Here is a 25,344-nt window from a genome sequence, read left to right as displayed (position 1 = left end):
CTATAGTGTATATAGACACCATATGCTCCAGATTGGCAGAAACCAGGTAATTTACCAGTAGTTACTGAAGTAAACCCTGATGTACATCACATTTTTTAAACCAAGCTGATCTCTTATGTGAATCTCTAAAAATGTAAAACACTACACATTTCTTGAGAACAAGTAAGCTTGGAAAACTAAAACTGAAAGCAGGGTTGGTGATTTCTTAGTCTCCTTACCTGTCAAACAAGGCCAGGAGTGTCAGCCTGTCAAAGTTGATACCAACCCACAACTTGGGCAGTATCCAGAGGCGGTAGTAGTGTTTCACTTTGTGGGCTGCCTGCTCCTGTGGCTGCATCTGATCTTGCAGGTCAGGGCTTAGGTCAATATCCTGCTGCTCTAGCAAGTCTGTGTCTATGGTCAGCAGCCTGTTTAATCGAATCTGAGGGAGAGAGAGCTACCAAAGATTCAGAAGGAGAGACAAAGAATTCATAAACTGCATCAATGTGTTACATAGTCTAATCGCAAACTGATGCCTGAAAAAAAATTACTCCACAAAAAGAATATCCTGCTTTAGAAGTTCAAAGATTTAAGATCAATGAAAAAACAAAATCATTATTAAGCATATTTAAAACCTTCTACAAAATTAATAAACAAAAATGGTTTTATACACACGACCACATGCCAAAAGGGAGGTCACTTGCAGAACTAACATCATTCACAATAATTGCATTCCATATACAAAGCAATACAAAAAAAAAAAAGTTTATAAATCAGCCCCATACAATTGCAGATTGACTATACACAAGTTATTCTTTACATGTGTCCCTAAAGTGGATTTTTAGTCATAAAAAGTAGTTCTAATAGATCACTTCAGGCTGGCCCCTTTTGTAAGTACAGCCACGTAAACCATTAAAAATAAGTGCCAATGCGGTTTCAAATCCAGTAACGCATGGTCTCATCCTGCTCTGCACAGCCTCAATCAAGAGCCAGTTAGCTGACAGCCTTAAGATTTACTGATAATGAAAGTGATAATAAATGCTATTATTTTAATAGCAAACATGTTACATTTATCTGCTCTGTACTCTCTGGGCATCTCCCCCTTGCTGAGCGTCCTCTGCTAATCCCCCCCCCCCCACTTGCTATGGGGGCACTCATGCATGTGCGCTCCCGAGCCCTGCTGGGTGTGTCAATAAAACAAACAAAACAGGGCTCAGCCCTGCCCTTGATCCTATTTGCAGGGTGCCCTTGATCCGCCCTCACTGGCTATTACTAACGGCTGTCTCTGAGTCAATCAGGAAAAAGAGGCGAGACAGCAGTCGCTCTCATGAACATCGCTGAATCAGGATTGGGTTGAGTAAGTATTAGGAGGGAAGATGTAGTGGAAGCTGCATATTTAAAGTTTTTTTTTTTTTTTTTGGTACCTTATCGTATAAAAAAAACCTTCAGGGCCGGTTCACACTAAAGAAACGTCCAAAAGCATTCTGGATGTGTTTCCGCATGCGCGTTTGTGACGCGTTCCGGTGTGTTTTTGATGCGTTCCAGTGTATTTTTTAATGCATTCCAGTTAATTTTTCACCTCTTTTTTTTTTTTATGTAAATAGAGGCATGTGTGTTCCCGTGCTTTTTTTATGCGTTTTACTGTGTTCGAGTACAGTTCTGTGCAGAACAAATGCAGCATGTTCTTTTTTTTTGTGCAATTGAACGCACTGGAACTGCAAGCACTGGTGTGAACTATGACACTGACAACCATATAACCTACTTTCTGTGCATTTTGAATGCAGAAAAAAGCAACTGAAATGCATGTAGTGCGAACTAACCTTCAGGCTTTAAAAACACTCTAAGGAGAAGGAAGCAACAGGAATAACACAAACTGTGCCAAGGAAGGACAGATCAGGGAAGGAGAAAATAAAAGCTGGTGAGGTGACAGGACAGATTCTCCTGCCTTGGAAACACAAAATAGTTACTCTTACAAGGACAGTGTCTTGTCTTATCTTATCTCCCTGATATTATCTCTGGCATGGCATGGCAGCTGTGAACATGAGCACTGTCAGCTACTGCAGCCTTCCAGTCTAGCTTAAGGAAGACATACTATCCAGTCTGGAAATGCACATATGTTTACAGAAAGTGATATATAGCCTTTGAGACTAAAGCTGGCCATAGATATTTGGAATCTCAGCCAGTTCAGCAAGGACCAATCAAGATTCAAACCATCTATGGGCAGACTGATTATACCCAATTTGATTGCTGTACCACTTTGGTACAACCAGCCTGTGCGGTTTTTTATGCGATTATTGTCAGCAGCTATAGCTGCTAGCAATAATCACTGTTCTCCTAGTGTTCTCACAGTTCTCCTGACCTGGTTAAAAGAATACAATAGCTCCACTGGAGGGATTACCCAATCAACACTGACTGTGTTGATGGGGGAATAGCGATTTTCTTTACTGCATACATGTGGAATGTATTGTATGTCTCTTGCTAAAAGAATATTGTTTTATAAAGCTGTTATGGGTAAAATTCTACTTAAAAAAAAAAAAAAAAAGATATTTTGAACTAAGAACATTTTCAGCAAGTATAGGAAAAACTGGTTGAATTTGCCAGAAGTGCAGTGTTCAAGACACTACGAATGAGCTGCAATGTGCTAAAGGTTATCTTGGTTGGCAAGATACAGGTGGCCATTCAGGTTAGGCATTTAAACATCAATAGAGTGTAATCAATGGTGCCCACTTTTTTATTTATTATTTATTTCAGGTACTTTGTTGATATTTACAACTTGCCTTGAGCAGTGGAGGTGGCCAATATTGGTGTTATTTACTTATCTCATTTACAGCTTGCATTGTATACAGTGAAGGAAATAAGTATTTTATTCCCTGCTGATTTTGAATGTTTGCCCACTCACAAAGAAATGATCAGTCTTAAAATCGAATAGTAGGTGTATTGTAACACTGAGAGACAGAATAGCAACAAAAAATTCAAAACAAATGCATGTCCAACAAATTATGCACTGATTTGCATGTTCATGAGGGAAATAAGTATTTGATCCCCTTCACAAAACATGACTAAGTACTTGGTGGCAAATCCTTGTTGGCAATCACAGAGGTCAGACATTTCCTGTAGTTGGCCACCAGGTTTGCACACATCTCAGGAGGTATTTTGGCCCACAACTCTTGGCAGATCCTCTAAGTCTTTAAGGTGGCTGATGTTTGGCAACTCAAACTTTCAGCTCCCTCCACAGATTTTTAATCGGATTAAGGTCTGGAGACTGGCTATGCCACTCCAGAACCTTAATTTGCTTCTTCTTGAGCCACTCCTTTGTTGCCTTGGCTATGTGTTTTAGGTCATTGTCATGCTGGAACACCCATCCACGACCCATTTTCAATGCCGTGGCTGAGGGAAGAAGGATCTCACCCAAGATTTGACGGTACATTGCCCCGTCCATCGTCCCTTTGATGCGGTGCAATTGTCCTGTCCCCTTAGCAGAAAAACATCCCAAAAGCAGAATGTTTCCACCACCATGTTTGACAGTTAGGATGGTGTTCTTGGGGTCATAGGCAGCATTCCTCCTCCTCCAAACAAGGCGAGTTGAGTTGATGCCAAAGAGCTTAATTTTGGTCTCATCTGACCACTACACTTTCAACCAGTCCTCCTCTGCATCATTCAGATATTCAGTGATAAACTACAGACGGGCCTGGACATGTGCTTTCCTGAGCAGAGGGACCTTGCGGGCACTGCAGGATTTCAATCCATGTCGGCGTAGTGTGTTACCAATTGTTTTCTTGGTGACTGTGGTCCCAGCTGCCTAAAGATCATTGACAAGATCCTCACGTGTAGTTCTGGAATGATTCTTCACTGTTCTCATGATCATTGACACTCCACGAGGTGAGATCTTGCATGGCGCACCAGACCTAGGAGACTGACAGTTGTTTTGTGTTTTTTCCATGATTGCACCAACTGTTGTCATCTTCTCACCAAGCTGCTTGGCGATAGTTTGGTAGCCCAGTCCAGCCTTATGTAGGTCTACAATCTTGTCCCTGACATCCTTGGACAGCTCTTTGGTCTTTGCCATAATGGAGAGTTTGGAATCTGTTTTATTGCTCCTGTGGACAGGTGTCTTTTATACAGATAACAAAATGAGATTAGCAGCACTCCCTTTAAGAGACTGCTTCTAATCTCAGCTTGTTACCTGTATGAAAGACACCTGGTAGCCAGAAATCCTGCTGAATGATAGGGGATCAAATACTTATTTCCCCCATGAACATGCAAATCAGTGCATCATTTGTTAGACATGCATTTCTTTTGATTTTTTTGTTGCTATTTTGTCTCTCAGTGTTACAATACACCTACCATTCGATTTTTAGACTGATCATTTCTTTGTGAGTGGGCAAACATTCAAAATCAGCAGGGGATCAAATACCTATTTCCTTCACTTTATGTATCTTTTTTAAAACAACTGACAGCTATCGCTACAATTCTGGCGCTCTGAGAGGAAGCGATGTTGTCTTCTCACACACACCATGCCTGCCAGCCCTCACTGCCACCATTTTGAATGAGCTTACATGATAGCTCTTTTGGCTATGATTCTTCTGTGGGTCACACTCGTGACCCAGATTCAGCCAACAGCGAACTAAAGCCCTCTATCAGCTGACGTCCCTGAACCAGTCCAGGCTCTGTAGGGATCCAGACAATGTAGCGATCTGCCAAAATGCCTGACTGGCAGCTAGCTCAGCCTCTCAGCATGTCACTGAGAGTCTTAGCTAATCACTCTCAGGTCCCTAAACAGCCCTGTGGTCCAGTGAGTACTGAAGGGGCAGAGCACAGAGCAGTGACTGACATTCATAACTCTGTGCTCACAGCGGACCTGAGAACTGAGTGATCATCATCTTTGATTGCTCAGTTCTCATTGTAGAGCTGGCAGGGGACAGCTGCAGCATCGGATCAATACTGCATCCATCTAGGTGAGTATAATTGTTTTTAAACCCACATTTCTTGCATGCACCTCGCTGCACTTGACCCCTGGTAATCCAGCACATTTTACAAACTGGCTGAATTCCTGATATTAAGCTTTAAAGAATTGTTAATGGGAGCGGGTGAGTCCCTGGCACAATTTTTTACAGCAGCTCAGCCCAAAGTTTGAAGGTATTAACCCCCACAGCGCTGGAAGTTCAGAGACAGAAGGAGGATGGGGCATCCCTGCAGTGATGGTTTTAACAGGATCGAGCTGCCTGCGTGATGTGGGACATACTTTACTATAGGCATGTAACATGACTAAAGATTTATAGACAAAAAAAATAAGTGTAGCATAATTTCAGCTTTGAACCAAATCAGTGAACATGAGTGAATGTTTTCCAGTTTTCTCCACAGAATCAAAGAAATTATTAGAGCCAAAAGGTACCCACATGTCTAAAATATGACCTGCGTTAAGAAACAATTTTTCATACATCATGGAATAAGCAGTAATGACAATTAAAAGGCAAAAAAAACTATTTAAAAGAATCTTACTAGATCATGTGGGTAGAATCTAACTGAGGTAGAACTTGAAACATGGGAATCTGTGTCACTGTAAATGAAAAAAAAAAAAAAAAACATAAAAAACTATTAATAAATATTAAGCTCTACACAACTATTCCCGAGTGGTGCCCCCTTTAGCAACATCTCAATTGTGGAAGGAGAGGGAACTCCACTAAAGGGTAAGTTAAGCTTTAGAACATGTTATACCTGAATTTAGGGGGTAACATGAATAAACAGGTAGCAGATAAACAGGATTAATAAATGTGTTTAAAGCTCAAGGCCAGGCAAAAAAAAAAAACATTTATAAATGTAATTATTATTAAATGTACTTTAAATGCAATTAGTATAAACACCTGAATTTAACTAGATTTCAGCCTCTTGTAACCCCCAAACAGTACCACTCAGACTGATCAGGGTGCAGCAGCAATCAGGGGTGCTATAATCACATATTCTTAGAAGAGACATGCTGGCAATAAAAGGGAGCAGATATATGACATCATCAGTCTACAGCTGCTCTTTTACAGTCTAATTACAGCCTGGGGCAGGGAGGTGACCTGACTGCTGCTTAACTACAGCAGAGAAAAATCAGGTCACGGAGCTGGCTGTGTAAATATCAGGACTGGATGAACAGAAATGCAAATCCTTTGGCTGGTGCCTTCCATATATGCATTTCAATTGTGTATTAAGAGGCTTGCTTGGAGTTAAATCTTAACCATGTCAGAAATTAATCAAAATAATCATTTAGACTATAAAGTGACTTGTTCAACTAAAGTAAAATTGTCGAACATACTAAAATCAAAATGCTTAAATTCATTAATGCACCAACCAGAGGTTATTAGATGTTCTCCTTGCAGCGGGTTCAAAGTTCACTAAAGACATGTCACAGCCACCAGTTTCATAGAGAGATGGGGTAAATTTACCTGGAGTGGATATAGGAAGAGGGAAAAAAATAAATAACCAATTAAACAACTATTACATGCTTTAAAAACATCAATATAACACATATAAACAAGGCAAGCTTGAAAAAGAAAAAAAAAAAACATGAAAGATTTTAGTTCATTGTCAATGACAATTGCAGTTTTGAGTGTGCTATACGCTATTTTATAAAGCCATTTTGGAAATGGTTCCAGCAAGACATTCTGACAAAAAATAAATGACAGAATTGTGAGAGTCTGTTAGCGTATTTCCTTCGTTTACTACTTGGGAATTATTTATGGAAAAGCTCAATCATTAGCCATTGCAAGAATCAAGTTTTAACTAAAACACAACACAGAAACGGTGAATGAAACATTGAGTACTACAGTTAGAACCAATACATGGCTACCCAATGGAACTCACTGAAATGTAGCCAAACACATCCTAATCCTGTCACTTGTAAAACGAGAGGAGGAATTATGAAACAAAAGCTGGCTTTAAGAAATCACTAAGAATGACCACCACCACCAAGGCACGAATGGCCACTTTATATGCCTCTGCGATGGTTTCTAGGGGACAATATTATAAGTTTATTCTAATATATCTAGTTCTAATTTTGATTACACAAGTACACATCCACAATTCAGAGAATATTGATTCAAAAAACCCAAAGCAGATTTCATATGTAAAAAGAGAACATTTATAATTTTCCAGAAGTAACAATAACTGTAAAGCTAAATCTATAAAGGCCAAGCCCTCCTAAAACTGAAATTTGAGGAACATGCACTGTACTGAATCACCAAGACCAATGTTTCTCTAGCAAAGAGATAACTTACAAGGTTACCCTTTCTAAAGGCATCACTCCCTGGGCACCCTTGTGCACCATTCTCACCATTGCGCTGGATGTTTTCTGACAGTGGAGTCAAAATAGTAAAACACCAAAACAATATCAGGTTTCTCATTTAAGTGCATTCATAAAGTATTCAAACCCCCTTCACTTTCTTCAATTTTGTTATGTTGTAGCCTGATGCTATAGTTGTTTTAATTCATTTTTTCCTCATTAATCTTCACTCCGTATCCCATAATGACAGTGAAAACAGAATTTTAGACATGTTTTCAAAAGTACAATAAAAGGAAAAAAACTGAAATATCATATTGACATAAGTATTCAGACCCTTTGCAACAACACTTGAAATTTAGCTCAGGTGCCTCCCATTTCGCTTGATCGTTCTTGGTCATATTTGAGATATTTCTACATATTGATTGAAGACCACCTGCAAAGCTCAGAGGCACGATTATTGCAAGGCACAGTTCTGGGGGAAGTGTATAAAAAATTTCTGTTGCATTGAAAGCTCCCGAAGAGCACAGTGGCCTCAAAAATTCTCAAATAGAAGAAGTCTGGCACAACCAGGACTTCCAAGAGCAGGTCACTCGGACAAACAGAGACGTCAGGGGAGAAGGGCTTGAGAAAAAGAGGTGACCAAGAACCTGATGATCACTCAGCTCCAGAGATCGTGTGTGGAGATGGGACACAGTTCCAAAAGGAAAACCATCACTGCAGTCCTCCACCGATCTGGACTTTATGGCAGAGTGACTAGACAGAAGTCTCTCCTCAGTGCAAGACACATGAAAGACCACTTGGAATTTACAAAAAAAAAAAAAAAAAACACGTAAAGGACTGGGAAAAACAAGATCCTCTGGTCTGATGGAACCAAGATTGAACTGTATGGCCTCAATTCTAAACATTATATGTGGAGGTAACCAGGAACCACTCATCACCTCCCCAATACATTAGACAGTGAAGCATGGCAGTGGCAGCATTTTGCTGTGGGAGTGTTTTCAGCAGCAGGGAGACTGGTCAAGGTTGAGAGAAAGCTGAATGGAGCAAAGTACAAAGATATCCTCAATGAAAACCTGTTCCACAACACTCAGGACCTCATACTGGGCTGAAAGTTGACCTTAACATGATAAAATTCCTAAGCACCCAGCCAAGACAACACAGGAGCGGCTTAGAGACAATGCTGTGAATGTCTTAGAGTAGCCCAGCCAGAGGCCTGAGTTGAAACCTGAATAAGGATGTCCAATGATGGTCCCCATCCAACCTGACTGAGCAAGAGACGATTTGGAAAGAATAATGGCAGAAAATCCAGGTGTACAGAGCTTGTCACATCATATCCAAAAAGACTCGAGGCTGTAATTGCTTCCATAGGTGCTTCAACAATGTACTGAGTGAAGGGTCTGAATACTTAGTGGAAGTTCAGCCAAAACCTATTGAACGCTAAATCTCTCAGCTAAATTCTAAAACTCATCTATTTAACCATGTAAAGAGAAAAAAAATAACTATACATAAGTTTTTCTGAAGTCGATCCGGTCCCCAGCAGCAGATGCAGTGTGCAGGAGAGAACAGACAATGGCTGTGAGATGCCTAGGAAGTGACATTACCCATCGACTTACTATGGGGCTTCCTTCGTCGGCTGCCTCTCCTGCATGCTACCACACACTGAAGCTGCCGCTGACAGCTCAGCGTGGGACCAAACCGGAGTGGCTGCAGAATAGATAAGTATAACAATTTCTTCTTTACAGGGCTAGACAGATTAGGCTTAGAATGTGGGAGTAGGTTTAATATTAGATACGTTTTGGCTGAACTTCCACTTTAAGTATATGTGATATTTCAGTTTTTTCTTTTTAATAAATTCACAGACATTTCTAAAATTCAGTTTTCATTTTGTCATTATGGGATACTGATTAATGATTGAGGGGAAAAAAAACAAGCAATGTGCTAATCATTATTATTATTATAATTTCAGGTACGTATATAGCACCATCAATTTACGCAGTGCTTTACATACATATATTGTGCATTCACACCAGTCCCTAACCCTCAAGGAGCATACAATCTAAAGTCCCTAACTCACATTCATACATACACATACTAGGGACAATTTAGACAGGAGCCAATTAACCTACCAGCATGTCTTTGCAGTGGGGGAGGAAAACGGAGTACTAGGAGGAAACCGGAGTACCCGGAAGAAACCCACGCAGTCACAGGGAGAACATGCAAACTCCAGGCAGGTGGTGCCGGGGTTGGGATTCGAACCAGCGACCCTAGTACTGCCAGGCAGAAGTGCTAACCATTTAGCCACTGTGCTGCCCGAAAAACAACTGTAGGCTGCTACATAACAAAACTGGAAAAAGTGAAGGGGGTCCGAATACTTTAGAAATGCACAGTGTATGTGGATATACATTTATATTTCTCACCCGCAAATTAATCAACTTGTCAACAACCTGAAATGACTTGGCCTATGACAGGTACAGATTTCACATGTATTTACTATATAAATCAAACCATCTCACAAACACGGATTAGGTCCTCTATCATTAGAACTACTACAATCAGGAAGGATGAAAGCAGGGAGGAAAGGCGCTACAAGTTTGCCTAAATATTGCTTCTTTGTTACCAAAATATGTCTAATGTGGTTAGATCACCAGGTAAAGAATCTATTAACCTATAGTTTTGTATTACTGCTTATGGCCTTGAACCTCACAATACAGATAAATAGTTAATATTTTGAGCAGCCAAAAGATCAAGGTTTTGTAGGGGTCTTACAAGTTTACATATATCTATAAAAGGTTGGCTAAGAAAAAAATTGGTTGAGCTTATGGAATCAATCTAGGAGACCATCTGGGTATTTTATGAGCATATCCTACTGGCACCAATAGAACTATTAAATGTCAGCAGTAATAATTAGGCACTCTGTCTTCATCCAGTTTTTTGGGGTTTATTTAATAGTGCACACATACATACAGTTAGGTTTTATTTTTGCTAATTATCTGGCAACATTCATACTAAATAGAAAGTAGTTATTCCATTCTATTATTTCACACTGATAAATGTAAAATTCAAAGCAGGATGCAGTAGTTCAAGTGCAATACAGATACCCAAGTTAGCATGATGGCTAAATTACAATAGTGGGTATGGTAAAACCCACATGTGCTTGTTTATCCAAATGCCTGCCAAGATGAATGTATTTTTGCAAACTGTCTATTTAATAGCCATAATGCAAATACTTTAAAAGTATCAGGATTCAATAAAGGCAATCATTAAAGCAAAAACATTTGTAAAAATCCTAGATTTATATGGCACCAACATATATATTAGGTAGCACATAAAAAGACAGGTAAATTGTATTAAACAAATGTCTACAACAGAAATATACAAACAACAATCGTTCACCCTATTTAAACTATTTGTATAATCCCAAATTTGAACACCGAATGACTTCACCATCTGCTATTGAAATCAAACATGTATGTAATAACTCAATTAAAATAGCCAAATACACAATACCACTTGAATGTGGCAAATGTTATCCAAGGTACTGAGCAGCTTGACCTAAAATAATTATACATAGTAATAAATGATTAGCAAAACGTTATACATTTAAAAAAGGAAAAAAAAACCTACAGGAGCATAAAATATTAAATCTGAAAGGTTCAGCTTCAGTCACATATGAGTAAATGACAGTGTATGTTAGCAATAATGAAAGTATGTTGTGATGTTAACACCATTGAGCTGTCTGGAAAGAGAATCAAACTAAAAGAAAAAAAATGGTCAGTTAAAATGTTATCAGTTATTTCCACATTCACACAGGGGGGGTCTGGAATGAAAAAGTATAAGTGAACTGCATTATTACCCAAAATGTGTTGCATTAAAACTTCCATGTCACCAAGGTTACATAAGGCCTGCATACCAAGTTCATCGTGCAAACTGCTATTGCCTACGGCAGATGCATTGTCATGTGAAGCCTCTAAGTGGACACTCCCATTTCTCACCAGCAAGGAGGCGCTAGCGCTGAGCACAGCAGCCTGGGAAGGGGGGCGGGACTGGACTTTGACCAGGGTTGATGACTGCTGGCCTTGATGAACATCTTGAAGGCTACAACAAAAACAGTTATTGGGAAGACATTAAAAATCCATGAGTAACAAGCCTCTAGAAAAGGAATGTTTATGTCATCTATGAACATTTAATCAAACTTGTGAAGCTGACCAGTTAACATATCCAATTAGAGATCGAAGCTAACAATACAAATCTACAAAGAAGTTCTCTCTATTATAATAATAAAAATAAATTTAAAAACCGTGGCTCAGAAAATACCAGTGCCACTTTTTAATCTTTCATAGCCAGAACTAAAGAAATAGCTGTGCAGCAATATTCCCCCCCAGGCAGTGCTGACAGGAACAACTGCCACATCAAAGGGAGTGTTGAAAATAAACCTGTGTTATGTAATGACCACTTTTTCCCAACCTGTCATTTATTGGGTCTTTAAATTTAGGTTAAGTTACTGACAGGTCTCAAGAACTGGCACCCAGGAGGTACCTGCATCAGCTCTCTGCATCTCCTGCTTTTTTAGTTCAGACCGTTCTAATCAAGAGTACCTAATAATGCTGAAACTCGCCTGCCTTTGGCAAATTCCTACTGGCTGGGAGGCAGTACACTACCATAGTGATGGTGTAATGGAAAATTAGAGAGGGGTGAGGGGCAGACAAGCACCAACACTTTCCGGAATGCCAGGCATTTGGGCAAAGCAGGCAGTGTGGAAAGTGACTGTAGCTATGTACCTTGGAAGATCATTCTCAATCATAAAATGACGCTCTAAATATGATTGCATTTAAATGTATGAGCTGGATTGCCACTTCTAACAGAGAAAGAAGAATTAAGGTGGCAAACCACTTTCAAACCATTACATGAAGGGTTCTATAACAGGATTACATTAAGGCCCCATTCACAGTTTTGAATGGGGCTGTTCCATAAAGCCTGCATATCAGACAATTCACGTCCAGGGCTGACCACCCACAGGTAATTGCTGAAAAAGCCTCCCATTGCTTTCAGTGGGGCTCCCCCAAAGAGGCCAATCTCAGGGAACTGTTGAGTCTCACACTGGTAAAAGCAAACCGTCCCTTTTGCTAGTGTGAAGGGAGCCTTGAGTGTTCAAGGGCTAATGTATATGGGTTTTGACATCTAACTTAAGGTCAGTATCATTTAAACTGATTCTTTACTTTAGATTGTAAGCTCTATGAGCAGGACCTTCCAATTCCTTCTGTATTGAACTGTATTGTAATTGGACTGTCCCCCTTATATTGTAAAGCACTGCGTAAACTGTTGGCGCTATATGAATCCTGTATAATAATAATATTCCTCCAATAAAAAAGTCAATGTAACATGACAAAACCTTTTGTACACTAGTCCTAAGGGATTTAAAGGATATCTACAGTGAGCAAATATGGAGGCTGTAATATCAGGGCTTTTTTTCTAAAATTACTACTTTGCTGGCTGTCATGGCAATCTAACAGCTTCATTACTTTCTACAACACTGACTCAGAACTAGTGGGCATATTAGAAATAGGACTTTTCGAATATGTGTGCCCACTCCAGGTCAGTGTAACAAAGTACTAAAGCCAGAGACAGCCCAGCAACTAACATTTTCAAAAGGAGGTCAGCAACGGCAGTCAACATATCTTTCAGTAAAAGTTTTTTTTTTCTTATGCATAACTGCAACCTGATTTTTTCAATCAGATAATAACAGCTGAAAAGTCATTAGGACTGTTCCCATAAATTGAGGGAAACTGAACATTTTATTTTAAAGACAAAAAGGCTAAAAAGACCAAAGTTTTAAAAGTGAAGACTGGCAAAATTGAACATATGTTTACAACAGATACAAGCAAGATGATTGTTGCCCAAACCTATTCTGTTGGATCTGATAGGAAGAAGCTAAGATTCCTGGCCAACTGACCTTGGGAAACCACAATCTCTTCTCCTTGTACAATTCATATAAACATGCACATCCAGGTGATCCAGATGTTCAGAAAAAATGAAAAAAAAAACTGGAAATGTCTAATTGAGTTTGGGCATATATACAGATCTAACTCATTTCTAAGGTTTATGGCCACATTAAATCTTCACTACAAACCTGTGTGCTCATGTCTAGTAGTTACCGCAAACAGACAAGGACGGTGCTCTCAAATGTGCATTCAAAAATGAAGTGGATGTTACTGCAATCTCTCTGATGTGCCATCACCACCTGCATACAGCAATCTGAATGTGTTTGCATGACATGCAGTGGAAGGCGTTCTCCAAGGACAATGATCACTTACAAAACTTGCACTGGGAAAGAGTCTCATGTTTTCACCGCAAAGGTCTAAATTAGTCTTACCGTTCAAAAGTATTTCAAACGCAATGTGCCTGCATTTTTTATGGGCGAGCAGACAGGTTTTGACTATTTGCTGTAATAAACCAACTTCTCCAGTTTAGTACATCCCTTTGAACTGCTTACTGCCACAATGTTTCCTAACCAAGGAAATCCATATAACACTACAGAGAACTGTCCTATTTATAAAATAATGCTACAGTGTGAATAAATTAACAATCGCAAACTTGCAAAGGATACAAAGGTAGCACCACAAATGGCACCAGCAAAATTTTGCAAATGCGCTGTAATCTGATATTATTGATTCAGAAGCTTCATAGTATAAACTATTTTTTGAACATTAAAGCAATTGTAAAGTCTTTTTTAAATAACAAACTTGTTATACTCACCTGCTCTGTGCAATGATTTTGCAGAGCAGCCATGATCCTGCTCTTATGTGGTTCCCCGCCAGCGCTCTGGGCTCCTTCTCCCTTCAGAGTGCCCCCAAAGCAAGCCACTTGCTATGAGGGCACTCGTGCAGGCTTGATCCCAAGCCGGGCTGTTTGCATCTATTCAGACACAGCCCGCCTAAGACAGAGATTGCATAAAGGTAAAAAACCGCTTACCTTTACAACCACTAATGTACATCTGAAGGCTGTGTAAAATTGCTTAATACACTTTAAAGAAAGAGGTTCTCTAATTGTTGTTCATATTAAGAAAAATCTACTCTTATATGTCAACTGAGTGGCTTATAAGAATACAAGGTTAAAGATGAACTCCAGGCAGCTAAATGCACTGCTGAAATGCAAATATGGGAACAATTAAAAAAAAAAAAAATCACCAGAATTACAATTATGTCCATCTAGTCCCAAGATCTGCAAAGGCAGCTGAGCCAGGTTGGTGACCCAACTTCTCTGCTGTGGTTAAACTGGTAAATTGGAAACCAAAAGGTCTGCTCCTGCACTGGGAAGAACAACATTTTTTTCTAACCGTAATACTAGTAGATCACCTCTTTGCCCTCTGCCTGTGATTGAACAGTGAAGGAACAGCATTAGACTAACCAGGTAATCTTTCTACACACTTTGCTCTCTTAGGCAAGCAAAGCCTGAATTGCTCTCACTGGTACCCCTTCCTCTCCCAGAGTGTTGCAGTAAAGGGGATTACAATAGGCTGATACTGAGGCAAAAAGCATTCCAATAAACATTTAGTATTTTAATGGATACATCAATGCTTGAATTGGTGTTTTTCTTGTGTCTGGAGTTCAGCTTTAAAGCTTAACTTTGGGACACCAACCTCATGAGAGATTCAATAGCTGCACAGCAGATCCATGCGGATCACATGCTCAAAGTGTCATGCACAGACAGCCAACAGAAAAGAGAAGAAGGTTGTATTTGTTAGGACAAAGGGGATTAAGGGTGACTGGAGCAAGCTTAGGAGGAAGGTTAGAAGCCTGCAGCATGCAGTACGGTGGAGCTTGAAATACCATACCTGAGGGGTGATCCGATGAGTGAAGCGGGAGGAGTGGGGTTACTCCCTGCATTGTGCCTGCGCCGTACGGCCTGGCGCCTAAATGTGCTGCGCTCACGACGAAATGTTACTGTCTCCTCGCTGGCGTGTGCTGCTGCATCAAGACAGATACTTTAGGTCATATTTTTAAAAAAACTAACAACTGGTAATGAAGCAATAAGTAGGTTACCTCTGAATTACTATCTCCTATAAAGAAAATCTAATGTCAGACATGATTTGCATGCCAGCTGTTATACTTAAACCAAAAATTTCAGGCACCTTAGGCTGCATTCACATATGAGCGATTTTCTGCTTGAAGCTTCTAGCTCTAAAAACACTCAACAAGCCAAATCCCATTCATTTCAATGGCCTCTGTTCACATATGACCGGTCTGTCGCCTGAAGCAAAATGCTGGTCACTCAAAAAAAGGACATGAGCTTTTTTTTGGCAGATTACAAGCATTTTTGTTGCACGTTTTCTGCTCAAAAAGCAGCTCTCCAGGCCTAATTTCTTCCCCCTAGTGCTTTCTATTGGCTATACAAAAACACCTGAAGCCGTAAAACACTTCTAAAATGCTTGTAATACACTAATACTCTCAAATAAAAAAGCCAGTAAATCTCTACGCTCAGGTGTAAATGCAGCATAAGGGGTATAGTGCAAAAATGTAAACATAGTATTTGTGTAATGTTTTGTGTGTAATTCCAAACTCTAAACCAGAGTTCCACTACTAGTTTCAGAATGTGAGTCAATTAAAAGGACAAATTGAACACCACAATAAACACTGAAAACGAGCAAAAAACAAAATTGTTAATATTCAAAAGCAACTCAAGAAAATTATATAAATGAGAAAGCCTTTGAATGCATATATCAGGTGTACAATGCTGCAGCAGCTCCAACAGGAGAGGTGTATAAAGATATCCAAAGAAGTTGCCACAAACAGAAGGGGCAGCTGGAAGCTCCGTGTGGCTGCCAAGATAATGGCTGATGGAACTCTGGTAAAGAAGATGATTTTACTTTTTACATGATCTGTTTAGGAGAGGTAGCATGTTCACTCTGAATTTCACAGCTTTACATACTTAAAACATACACACCACATAAATTTTGATTTAGGAAAAGGGATTGTGGTGCAGACTAAATACCAAACTATTTTTTTTCAATCAGTGATGCAAACTTGAAGTGGAACTAAAGAAAAAAATGTGGGGTTTTTTTGGATGGCGTACAGAAGGGTTATAACTTCTGTTATTTATTTAGCTATTTGTGTCCCGTTGAGAATTCCCTTCATTTCCTGCCCCACAGCCAATACAGGAAGGGAGAGGAAATTCCTGGGTTCTTACCAGGGCCACTAGAACTAGCGTCCCCACTGGAAGATTTCCCCTTCATTGCTCTTCTGGAAACAACTCAAAATTTGGAATTTTCCTTTACTTTCACTTTAAATGATAATGGCAAACAGGACAAATAATGTAGAGGGCGAAAATCCCTAATGGGCACAGACAGCAATAAAAACCTGACAGTGTTCTAATCCCTCTCCACTCTGTCCAAAATGAGAAAAAAAAAAAAGGTTTGCCTTTTGTCACAGTTGTGCTCAAAAGTTTGCATACCCTGGCAGAAATTGTGAAATATTGGCATATATATTAATGATTGATCATACCAAAAAACTGTCTTTTATTTAAGGGTAGTGATCATATGAAGCCATTTATTATCACAGTTGGTTGGCTCCTTGTTTAAATCATAATAAAAGAAATCACTCAAATAGCCCTGATCAAAAATGTACATACCCTGGAATGCTTGGCCTTGCTAAATACTGAACCATTTGGAGCAGAAAAGAACTGTCAAAAGACCTGCATAACAAGGTAATGGAACTTTATAAAGATCGCAAAGGTATTAAAAACATATCCAAAGCCTTGAATATGCCAGTTAGTAGTGTTCACTCACTTAAGTGGAAAGTTCTAAGATCTCTTGATACCAAGCCAAGGTCAGGTAGACCAAGAAAAATTGCAGCCACAACTACCAAAAAAATTGTTCAGGATACAAAGAAAAACCCAAAGGTAACCTCAGGAGAAATACAGGCTGCTCTGGAAAAAAGACAAAGTGTTTTTTTGTTTTTTGATTTAAGGAGCACTGTATGACAATACTTGAACAAAAATGAGACGCATAGTCAAGTTGTCAGAGAGAAGCCTTTACTGCGCCAATGCCATAAAAAGCCCGGAGAGGTATGTCAAGCATATTGTAACCTGTGGGTCTTTGTGCTCCAAACAATTCATCTGGCAGTTGTGGCTGCAATCTTTATTGGTCTACTTTACCATGACATGGTATCAAGAGATCCCCAAATTTTCCACTTCTTAAGTGATTGAACAGTACTGACTGGCATATTCAAGACTTTGGATATATCTTTCTATAGCCTTTTCAATCTTTATAAAGTTCCATTACATAGCTACGCAGGTCTTTTAACAGTTCTTTTCTGCTCCCCATTGCTCGGTATCCAGCAACAAACTCACTGACTATATATACACACAGACACTAATAGCAGTTTAAAAAGTCACAGATGTGGGAAATTAACCTTTGCCATTTTAACCCATGTGTGTCACCTTGTGTATCTGTACCAAGGCCAAACATTCCAGGGTGTGTAAACTTTTGGTCAGGGCTATTTGGGTGATTTCTGTTATTTTAATTTAAAAAGGAGGAAAACAACTAAGATAATAAATGGCTTAATGTGATCACTATACTTAAATAAAAGACAGTGTTTTGTCATGATCAGTCATATGTTCAATATAAATGTCAAAATTTCACGATTTCTTCCAGGGTATGCAAACATATGAGCACAACTGTATACTTTACCTCTCAGAGGAAACATTTGAGATATGCAAAAAAAAAAGTTCAGTTGACATATCCCAAATAAAAGTGATTGCTCCAAGCAACTGCTCCATCCAAATTTAAGTCTTAGAGGTAGTAGTAGTGCATCCTCCACAACTTCAAAGACATCTTAAAAATGTCATCACACTTCAAGTATAAGTCTACTGTTAAAGAATATGTAAACCCAACATTTCATATTCCAGATATGTCCTTGCTGTACCATGTTTTTGTATGAAGTATCCTTTGCTTCCTTTGTGTGAAATCCAAGGTGTTCCAGCCAGTCCCTCTGCTTTCCTAATAAAAACTGACCACACTAGGCATGACAGCACGGAGTGGTCAGTTTTCTGGCTGTGCTGGGAACTCAGCCTGCTCTCCTTCAAACATTAGACTTGTGCTCACACATTCCCCTCTGGGAAGATCAGTGTGCTGTTTCTCCTGCCCCAGTTCTCTGAGCTCCTTATGCAGCTGAGAACGAAGGGTATGGAATCGCTTATATAAAAAGGTGGGAAAAGATATTTATAATTTTTTTTATGTATAAACAAATAATTTGCCATTAATTTCTATTTTAATCTGAATAGGAACTCTGTGAATGAATGATGTGGCCGCGTGGGCAGAGCCTGGCATGTCTGCGCTCTTTTCAAATAGTGACAGCAGGTACAGGTAGATTATCCCTGACCTGCTGACACAGGGAGTGCAGGAATCAGGGAGCGGCTGCAAAAGCGCAAACATGTTCATTTTCCCACCCTAAAAACAGGTGGAAAATATAACATGTTCCCATAGGTGAAATTATCCTTTAAAGTGAGAAACAGTGCTATATTCCTTTAGCAGGAAATTGCAAAAAGAAAACAAATGACCCTGAAAAGATTTATTTAACAGGGTTATGCCACCAAAGTTTTACACTTGAAATAAACTGCTTGCAGTCTGAATCATTTTAAAAAGTTTCCTTGATTTCATATGGGTTTTAACAAAGTACACCGAGGGTGTCCAACTTGCGGCCCATGGGCACCATTCAACCTGAGATGGCTATGAATGGGGTACAACACAAAATCAAAAACCTATTTATAAATGTTGGAGATGTTTTGTAAAAATATGTTTACACTTTGAATAATTTTTAATTATTTTAAATTTTCACAATCATGCCTTATACAGGTCATCGGTTTCTGCAGCACCAATATATGCGAGCAACTATTCTCAGCATCATACCAAGACTTTCCAAAGAACTCTTTCAGTCAAAAGCTAACCAGGCTTAAACCTTCTCCTACTATTGCTGCTGAAGCCGCCCACTGGACCAAAGCACGCTTAGATTAGGGAAGTATACAAATCTTACCTTTCCAGGGTAGTTAGAATAGGGCTTAGAACAGTGGTATAAGCAAGGTTAGTTCACTTTTGACTGGATTTCCACTTTAGTTAAAAGGCAAACTAGCCATTTCAAACTTCCAAAACTAAAATTCTTAGGTAAGGTCGGGCGCTTGTGGGTGCCTATTTTTACCTTACGAAATCTTGTCACCACCCCTATCCAACTAGATGAAGATGTATTGTGAATGCATTTACAATGCAAAAGCAGCTGACTGCCTTTCATTTCCCCACTCCTGTTAACTCCTTTCATAGCAACCAATGTAAGGCATGCGGTGAAACAAAACAGCTTCCACAGTGTCCCGGCTAGTATGCCCTGTATAGTGCGCTTACTGTTCAGTGTTATGAAATGTAGCTGCAGCTACAAAGCAGAAGGGAATTGAGGACTTTGTGTCCTCAATCTCTCTATTTAAAAACAGTGAAAAAAGGGAAAAATATGAAAAACTAAAAGTAAAAAAAGTTTAGAAATAATTACAAAACTGAAGAGAAAAAAAATAGTGTGGATAGGACTGTAGGATATTTTGGTAAACTTGGGAATGAATTAATTTCCCCTTGATGATGGCAAGTGGTCCAAGCCCTGAGGCAGCGAAGGAAGCCCAGACAATAATGTCCCTTTCACCATACTTCACCACTGGGATGATGTTTGATATTTGTATGGTGCAAAAAAGGCACAGCTTACATATTGCTGAGTATTCTTCCTGAACAATCCAACTTATTTCATCAGTCCACAAAACATTTTCCCTGTAGTGTTTGTTTGCCAAGATGCTCTTTGAAAAACTTCAGACACGCAATATTTTTTTGGGGTGAGCATCGGCTCCCTTCGTGTTCTGCCATGGACAGTCTGTCTGTTCAAAGGCTTACATGTGGCAGACCCATGAACAGGGAACATTGTAAGTTTCAGTGATGTCTTCAAGCCTTTAGCTGTTACTTGTGGGTTCTTCTTTACCTCACTGAGGATTCTGCATTGAGCCTTGGAAATCATCTTGACTGGGTGCCAACTTCTAGGAAGAGGCAGCCACAGTACTAAAACGCAGGCCATTGATTGCAAACAAGAATTGTTAATTTGCACACACAAAGTATTTTTCCTAACAAATTCATTCAAGACCATGCTGCAAAAATGAATACACCCCAATGAAAGTCTTAGGAGCAAAGATAAATTTTAGACAACAAAATCCTAATTAAAATTGAACTACAGGCGAGTCTTAATTATTCATTAAAACAGGTGTCCAGCAGACAGTTGATTATAAAAGGGTGTTACTTAACCATTTGCCTACCGAGCACTTATAACCCCTTCCTGCCCAGGTCAATTTTCAGCTTTCAGCGCTGTCGCACTTAGAATGACAATTGAGTTGTCATGCAACATTGTACCACTTTGTTATTTTATTTTTTTTTTACACAAGTAGAGCTTTCTTTTGGTGGCGTTTTATTTTTCGTCACTGGGTGTTTTATTTTTTGCGCTATAAACAAAAAATAGCAAAAAAAAAAAAAAGTTTTTCTTTGTTTCTACTATAACAATTTGCAAACAGGTAATTTCTCTCCTTCACTGATGTGCGTTGATGAGGCAGCACTGATGGGTGGCACTGACGGAACTGCTGGGCAGCACGGATGAGGGACACTGATGGGCACAGGTGGACAGCACTGCTGATAAGTGCTGTAAATATCGGTGCCGATCCGACCTCTGATCATTTCCAGTTATCGGCAGTACTTTCCTCGCGCTGTAACAGCGTGAGGAAAGTGCAGCCGATAACTGGCAACTGCATTTACCGGTGATCTGATGTGTCATTGGACACAGCTGATCATGTGGTAAAAGGCCGCTGTAATTGGCCTTTTACCACATCACGTGATCAGCTGGAGATCCATGCGAGAGGGCACGTTCTGGGAGGACGTCATAGGATGCCCTCCCAGAACTGGGCAACTGTGCTGTAGCCGTCATTTGGCTATAGCGTGGCTGGCAAGTGGTTAAAGAAAACCCCTTTCCATTTTATGCTGTCAGCAATGGTACCACATGGAAGAGAAATATCAAGGCCAGAGAAAAAAAATTTCTTTACACAAAAAAGATGAAGGCTACAAGAAGATCAGCAAAGCTTTACTTATCAGTCAGAAAAGTGATATAGAAATTTAACAAAGATGGAACTGCAACCATCTCATAGAGACATCCAGGCCATCCACAGCAGTTAACACCTTGAGAGGAGTATCTTCTGATGAGAAGGGTTGAAGAAAATCACCATGCAAGTTTACTGCAGTTAGCTAAAGAGGTAGAAAGCCAAACTGGGGTAAAAAGTTTCTCGTGACACAATATGGCGTACACGGTAGAGGAATGGCATGCATGGGTGTCTCCTAAAGTCCATGCACAAAAAAGTCGGCCTAGAATTTGCCAAGCCCCTTGCTGAAAAAGAAGACTACCAGGACTTAGTAATCTAGAGTGATGAGACCAAGATAAATGTTTTTGGAACTGATGGCTTCAAAACTGTATGGCGTCGCAAAAGGCGAGTTGTACAAAGAAAAATGCATGGTGTCTACAGTGAAACATGGTGGTGACAGTGCCCTTCTGTATAGCTGCATGAGTGCTGCTGGTGTTGGGGAGTTGCATTTCATTGATGGTGTCATGAATTAACAGATGTACTGCTCTATATTGAAAGAGAAGATGCTATTATCACTCTGTGCCCTTAGATGTGCACTTTTCCAACATCACAATGATTCAAAACACACATCTAAGGCCACTGCTGCATTTCTGAAGAACAGGGTGAAAGTGATTCAATGGCCAAGTATGTCTCCTGATCTGAACCCAAACACCTATGGAGAATTCTGAAGAGACAAGTTGAGCATCACTCTCCATCCAACATCAAGGCTCTAAAAGAGGTCATTTTTGAAGAATGCAAAAAGATAGATGTTGCAATATGTCATCAATTTCTTCTTTCTTTGCCTAGAAGACTTGATGCTGTCCTTACAAATTATGGAGGTCATACAAAATACTAGATGTAGTAGTTTTTGTTGTGGGGTGGATTCATTTTTGCATCAACTAATTTGAGTAAAACTGAAGATTTTTTTTTTTAATTGAAGTTATATTAACCTTACTTTCAAATAATGAGATAAACAAATATTCTATAAAACTTAGTTTTGTCAGAATTTTGGAAATTGTTCTTGTGCTCATTGAGATATTAATTAAAATCTTACTTTTCAAAAGGGGTGTACTCATTTATGCTGAGCACTTTTTCAGAGAGCTCTATTTTGCAAGGCATGGTTCACATCACCCGATGCTTCATATAAACAGCAAAGTTAAATGTTTGAGTGGGTTTTATCAAAGTAGTTCTAAATCACACCTCCAAACTAATTTCATTAACTGGACTCCAGATGTGCAAACTACTGACTCCAATCAGCCTTCATTGAAGTAATCAGTCTGTGGGTTCACTTAAAATCATGAGAAATTAGAATTGTTTGAGTTTTATCAGACATTGTGTTTGTCTATTACTGTGACTTAGATGAGGATCAGAAACAAAGGATTTCCCAGTAACACTTACCAGCCAGCCTGCAAAACAAATGTTTAGATGACGATTGGATCACATTTTTTAGCAAACTACTGAAGAATTTTTTTTCCACTTGCCCTTCAGAGGATTTACCCCCTTTCCTGACCAGACCATTTTTTTCGATACAATGTTGCATTACTTTGACAACTGCGTGAGCATGCAACGCTGTACATAAATTACATTTTTGTTCATTTTTTTTCCAACAAATAGAGTTTTCTTTTGGTGGTATTTGGTCACCTGTGCATTTTTATTTTTTGTGCTGAAAACAACAAAAAAAGACATTTTTAAAAAAACCCAAAACAATATTTTTGACTTTTTGCTATAAAACATCCAATAAAAAAAAATTTAAAAAATAAAAATTTCTTCATAAATTTAGGCCAAAATGTATTCTGCTACATGTCCTTGCTAAAAAAAAAAAAAAAAAAAAAATCACAGTATGTGTAAATTATTTGCTTTTCCTGAAAGTTATAGGACATTTTCTAGTCCCACTGGCCACAGCTGGCCTCTCCAAAGTATGAAGGACAGAAAACTGCCCCTTGTTTAGAAAGTTTGGAGACCCCTGCTCTAGAGTGTTTGCTTGTCTCAATCCAGACCACTTAGTGTCATTTCAGTCTGCTGCCTTGTTCCTTTGCTATAAGCACAAGTCACTTTTAATGTGTTTTCCTGACAGGAGAAAAATGATGACATGGAAGGGCAAAGCCTGTGATTGACAGTCTCAGCTTTGTTACTGTGTGAAGCAGGTTGTGTCCCTTCCTTTCAATCAGCTCTCAAGAGTTCTCAATGATGTAACTTCAGCTCTCCGCCCCCTGCTTTTCGGAGCTGAGAGATCCAGTGTAAATTCTGCACTTTGAATGGTTGTAGGGGAAAGATTGCTGTAGATAAAAAAGCAAAACTTATGTAGGAGTATTTGTTTCATCTATATGAACCACCTGAGGCCAGTCACTACACTGGGTATATGTAGGGGTTTACAACCATTTTAACCAATTCAATACCGGGCACTTTTACCCCTTTGCTGCCAAGGCCAGTTTTCAGGTTTCAGCACTCTCACACTTTGAATGACAGTTGCGCGGTCATACAACATTGTCCCCAAACTAAAATTTTATCATTTTCTTCACACAACTAGAGCTTTCTTTTGGTGGTATTTGATCACCACTGGGGTTTTTATTTTTTGATAAATTAACAAAAAAAGACCAACAATTTTGAAAAAAAAAAAGTTTCTTTGTTTCTGTTATAAAAGTTTGCAAATAAATAATTGTTCTTCATAAATTTAGGCCAAGATGTATTCTGCTACATGTCTTTGGTGAAAATAACCCAAATTAGGATGTATTTTTTAGTTTGTAGGAAAGTTATAGAGTTCACAAACTATGGTATAGATCTGAATATTGATCAATCCTGAAGTACTGACGGCCAATCTAATTTCTTGAGGTCCAAGGATGTCAGAACAGTACAGATATCCCCCAAATGACCCCTTTTTGCAAAGTAGACAGTCCGGCGTACTTCATAAGAGGCATGGCGAGTTTTTTGAAGTTGTATTTTTTTGTCATAATTTTTTATGAAGGCCCTACATCCTGTGACGTCACACCGCACGGGCCCTGTGGACAGCCGGTGGCCATTTTGGAATTCCCTATCATCAGCTGCTTACTACTGCATGTGAGTACCAAATTTAAGTACTCTGTATATTTTACCCCTGTGGATAATAAAGTACTACACTATCAGATCTTTCTGTTGTTCTGGCTCGTTACTTCCAAGCCCCCCCCCCTCCTTCAAGGCTTGTTTGGGATGATCTGGTGGCCACATCAGGAATGGTTAAACTCCCCCTGCTGGTGAGACTATTGCATATCCCCTGATATCTGGAGACCCTGAAGTTGCGATATTTGCCCAGCTGATGCAGGCCAGACGACCCTCTCTGTGATCCAGTTTCAATAGGCAGATGACCAGGAGTTGGTTAACACTCAAATGCGCATTACCATTGCGCTTTCTGGTTAGTGCAATCTACACTCATCTCTGTGGGAGGAATATGGTCACAGAAGTCACTATTTTTTTCACCACCTTGCCTTGAAATTTTGCAAGATGCACCGCAAGAACACTCTTGTTGGAGATATTTATTTACCATTATCACCATTCCTGGACGTTTAGACATGTTTAGATCAATTCTATTATCAAGTGGTGTTCACAATATCATTTTTTAATTATATGCACCTTATGACTATATCCATGTATTATTAAATTTTTATTAGCGCTGCATGTTCTTTTGATATATGTACTTTGGAGGCTCCTGGTGTTCGCCTTTCATGCTAGTCGCTTTTTTGTTTCCATCCAGCGTTCGTATCATTTCTGTTTTAAGAACTATACTAGTGTCTGCTTTGTATAGTGTCCCCAAAAATGCAGCGTTAGTAGGATCATCCACTGTTTTTCATGGAAGATTTGTACCAATTGATTGTGGGCCAAAGCAATGTATATGCACAATACATCGCTGCCCACCCAAATTCAGCTCTTGCCAGACAATTCGCATGGAATCCTATCAC

At 39.4% G+C, this 25,344-nt stretch overlaps 1 protein-coding gene across 7 annotated transcripts in view; it reads right to left on the bottom strand.

The window, feature by feature from the left end:
- Positions 1-25,344, bottom strand: part of PCNX1 (pecanex 1) — a 236,382-nt gene that overhangs the window by 111,267 nt on the left and 99,771 nt on the right. For 2 of the 7 annotated variants that reach the window (XM_089686842.1, XM_089686846.1), the window contains 5 exons: positions 15,075-15,207; positions 11,097-11,338; positions 6,314-6,407; positions 5,479-5,536; positions 219-436 (listed from right to left, as the gene is read on the bottom strand). In XM_089686842.1, the coding sequence (XP_089542968.1) occupies positions 219-436; positions 5,479-5,536; positions 6,314-6,407; positions 11,097-11,338; positions 15,075-15,207 (745 nt within the window). The remainder of the gene's footprint in view (positions 1-218; positions 437-5,478; positions 5,537-6,313; positions 6,408-11,096; positions 11,339-15,074; positions 15,208-25,344) is intronic. The other 5 variants (XM_089686844.1, XM_089686845.1, XM_089686843.1 and 2 more) reach the window with 5 other exon arrangements.

The sequence above is a fragment of the Staurois parvus genome, unplaced genomic scaffold (assembly GCF_062004578.1).
Source record: "Staurois parvus isolate SC_StPar_1 unplaced genomic scaffold, SC_StPar_1.0 ptg000414l, whole genome shotgun sequence".
NCBI lineage: Eukaryota > Metazoa > Chordata > Amphibia > Anura > Ranidae > Staurois > Staurois parvus.
Note: the sequence above shows the minus strand (reverse complement) of the source record. Positions and strands in the feature narration are given on the sequence as shown.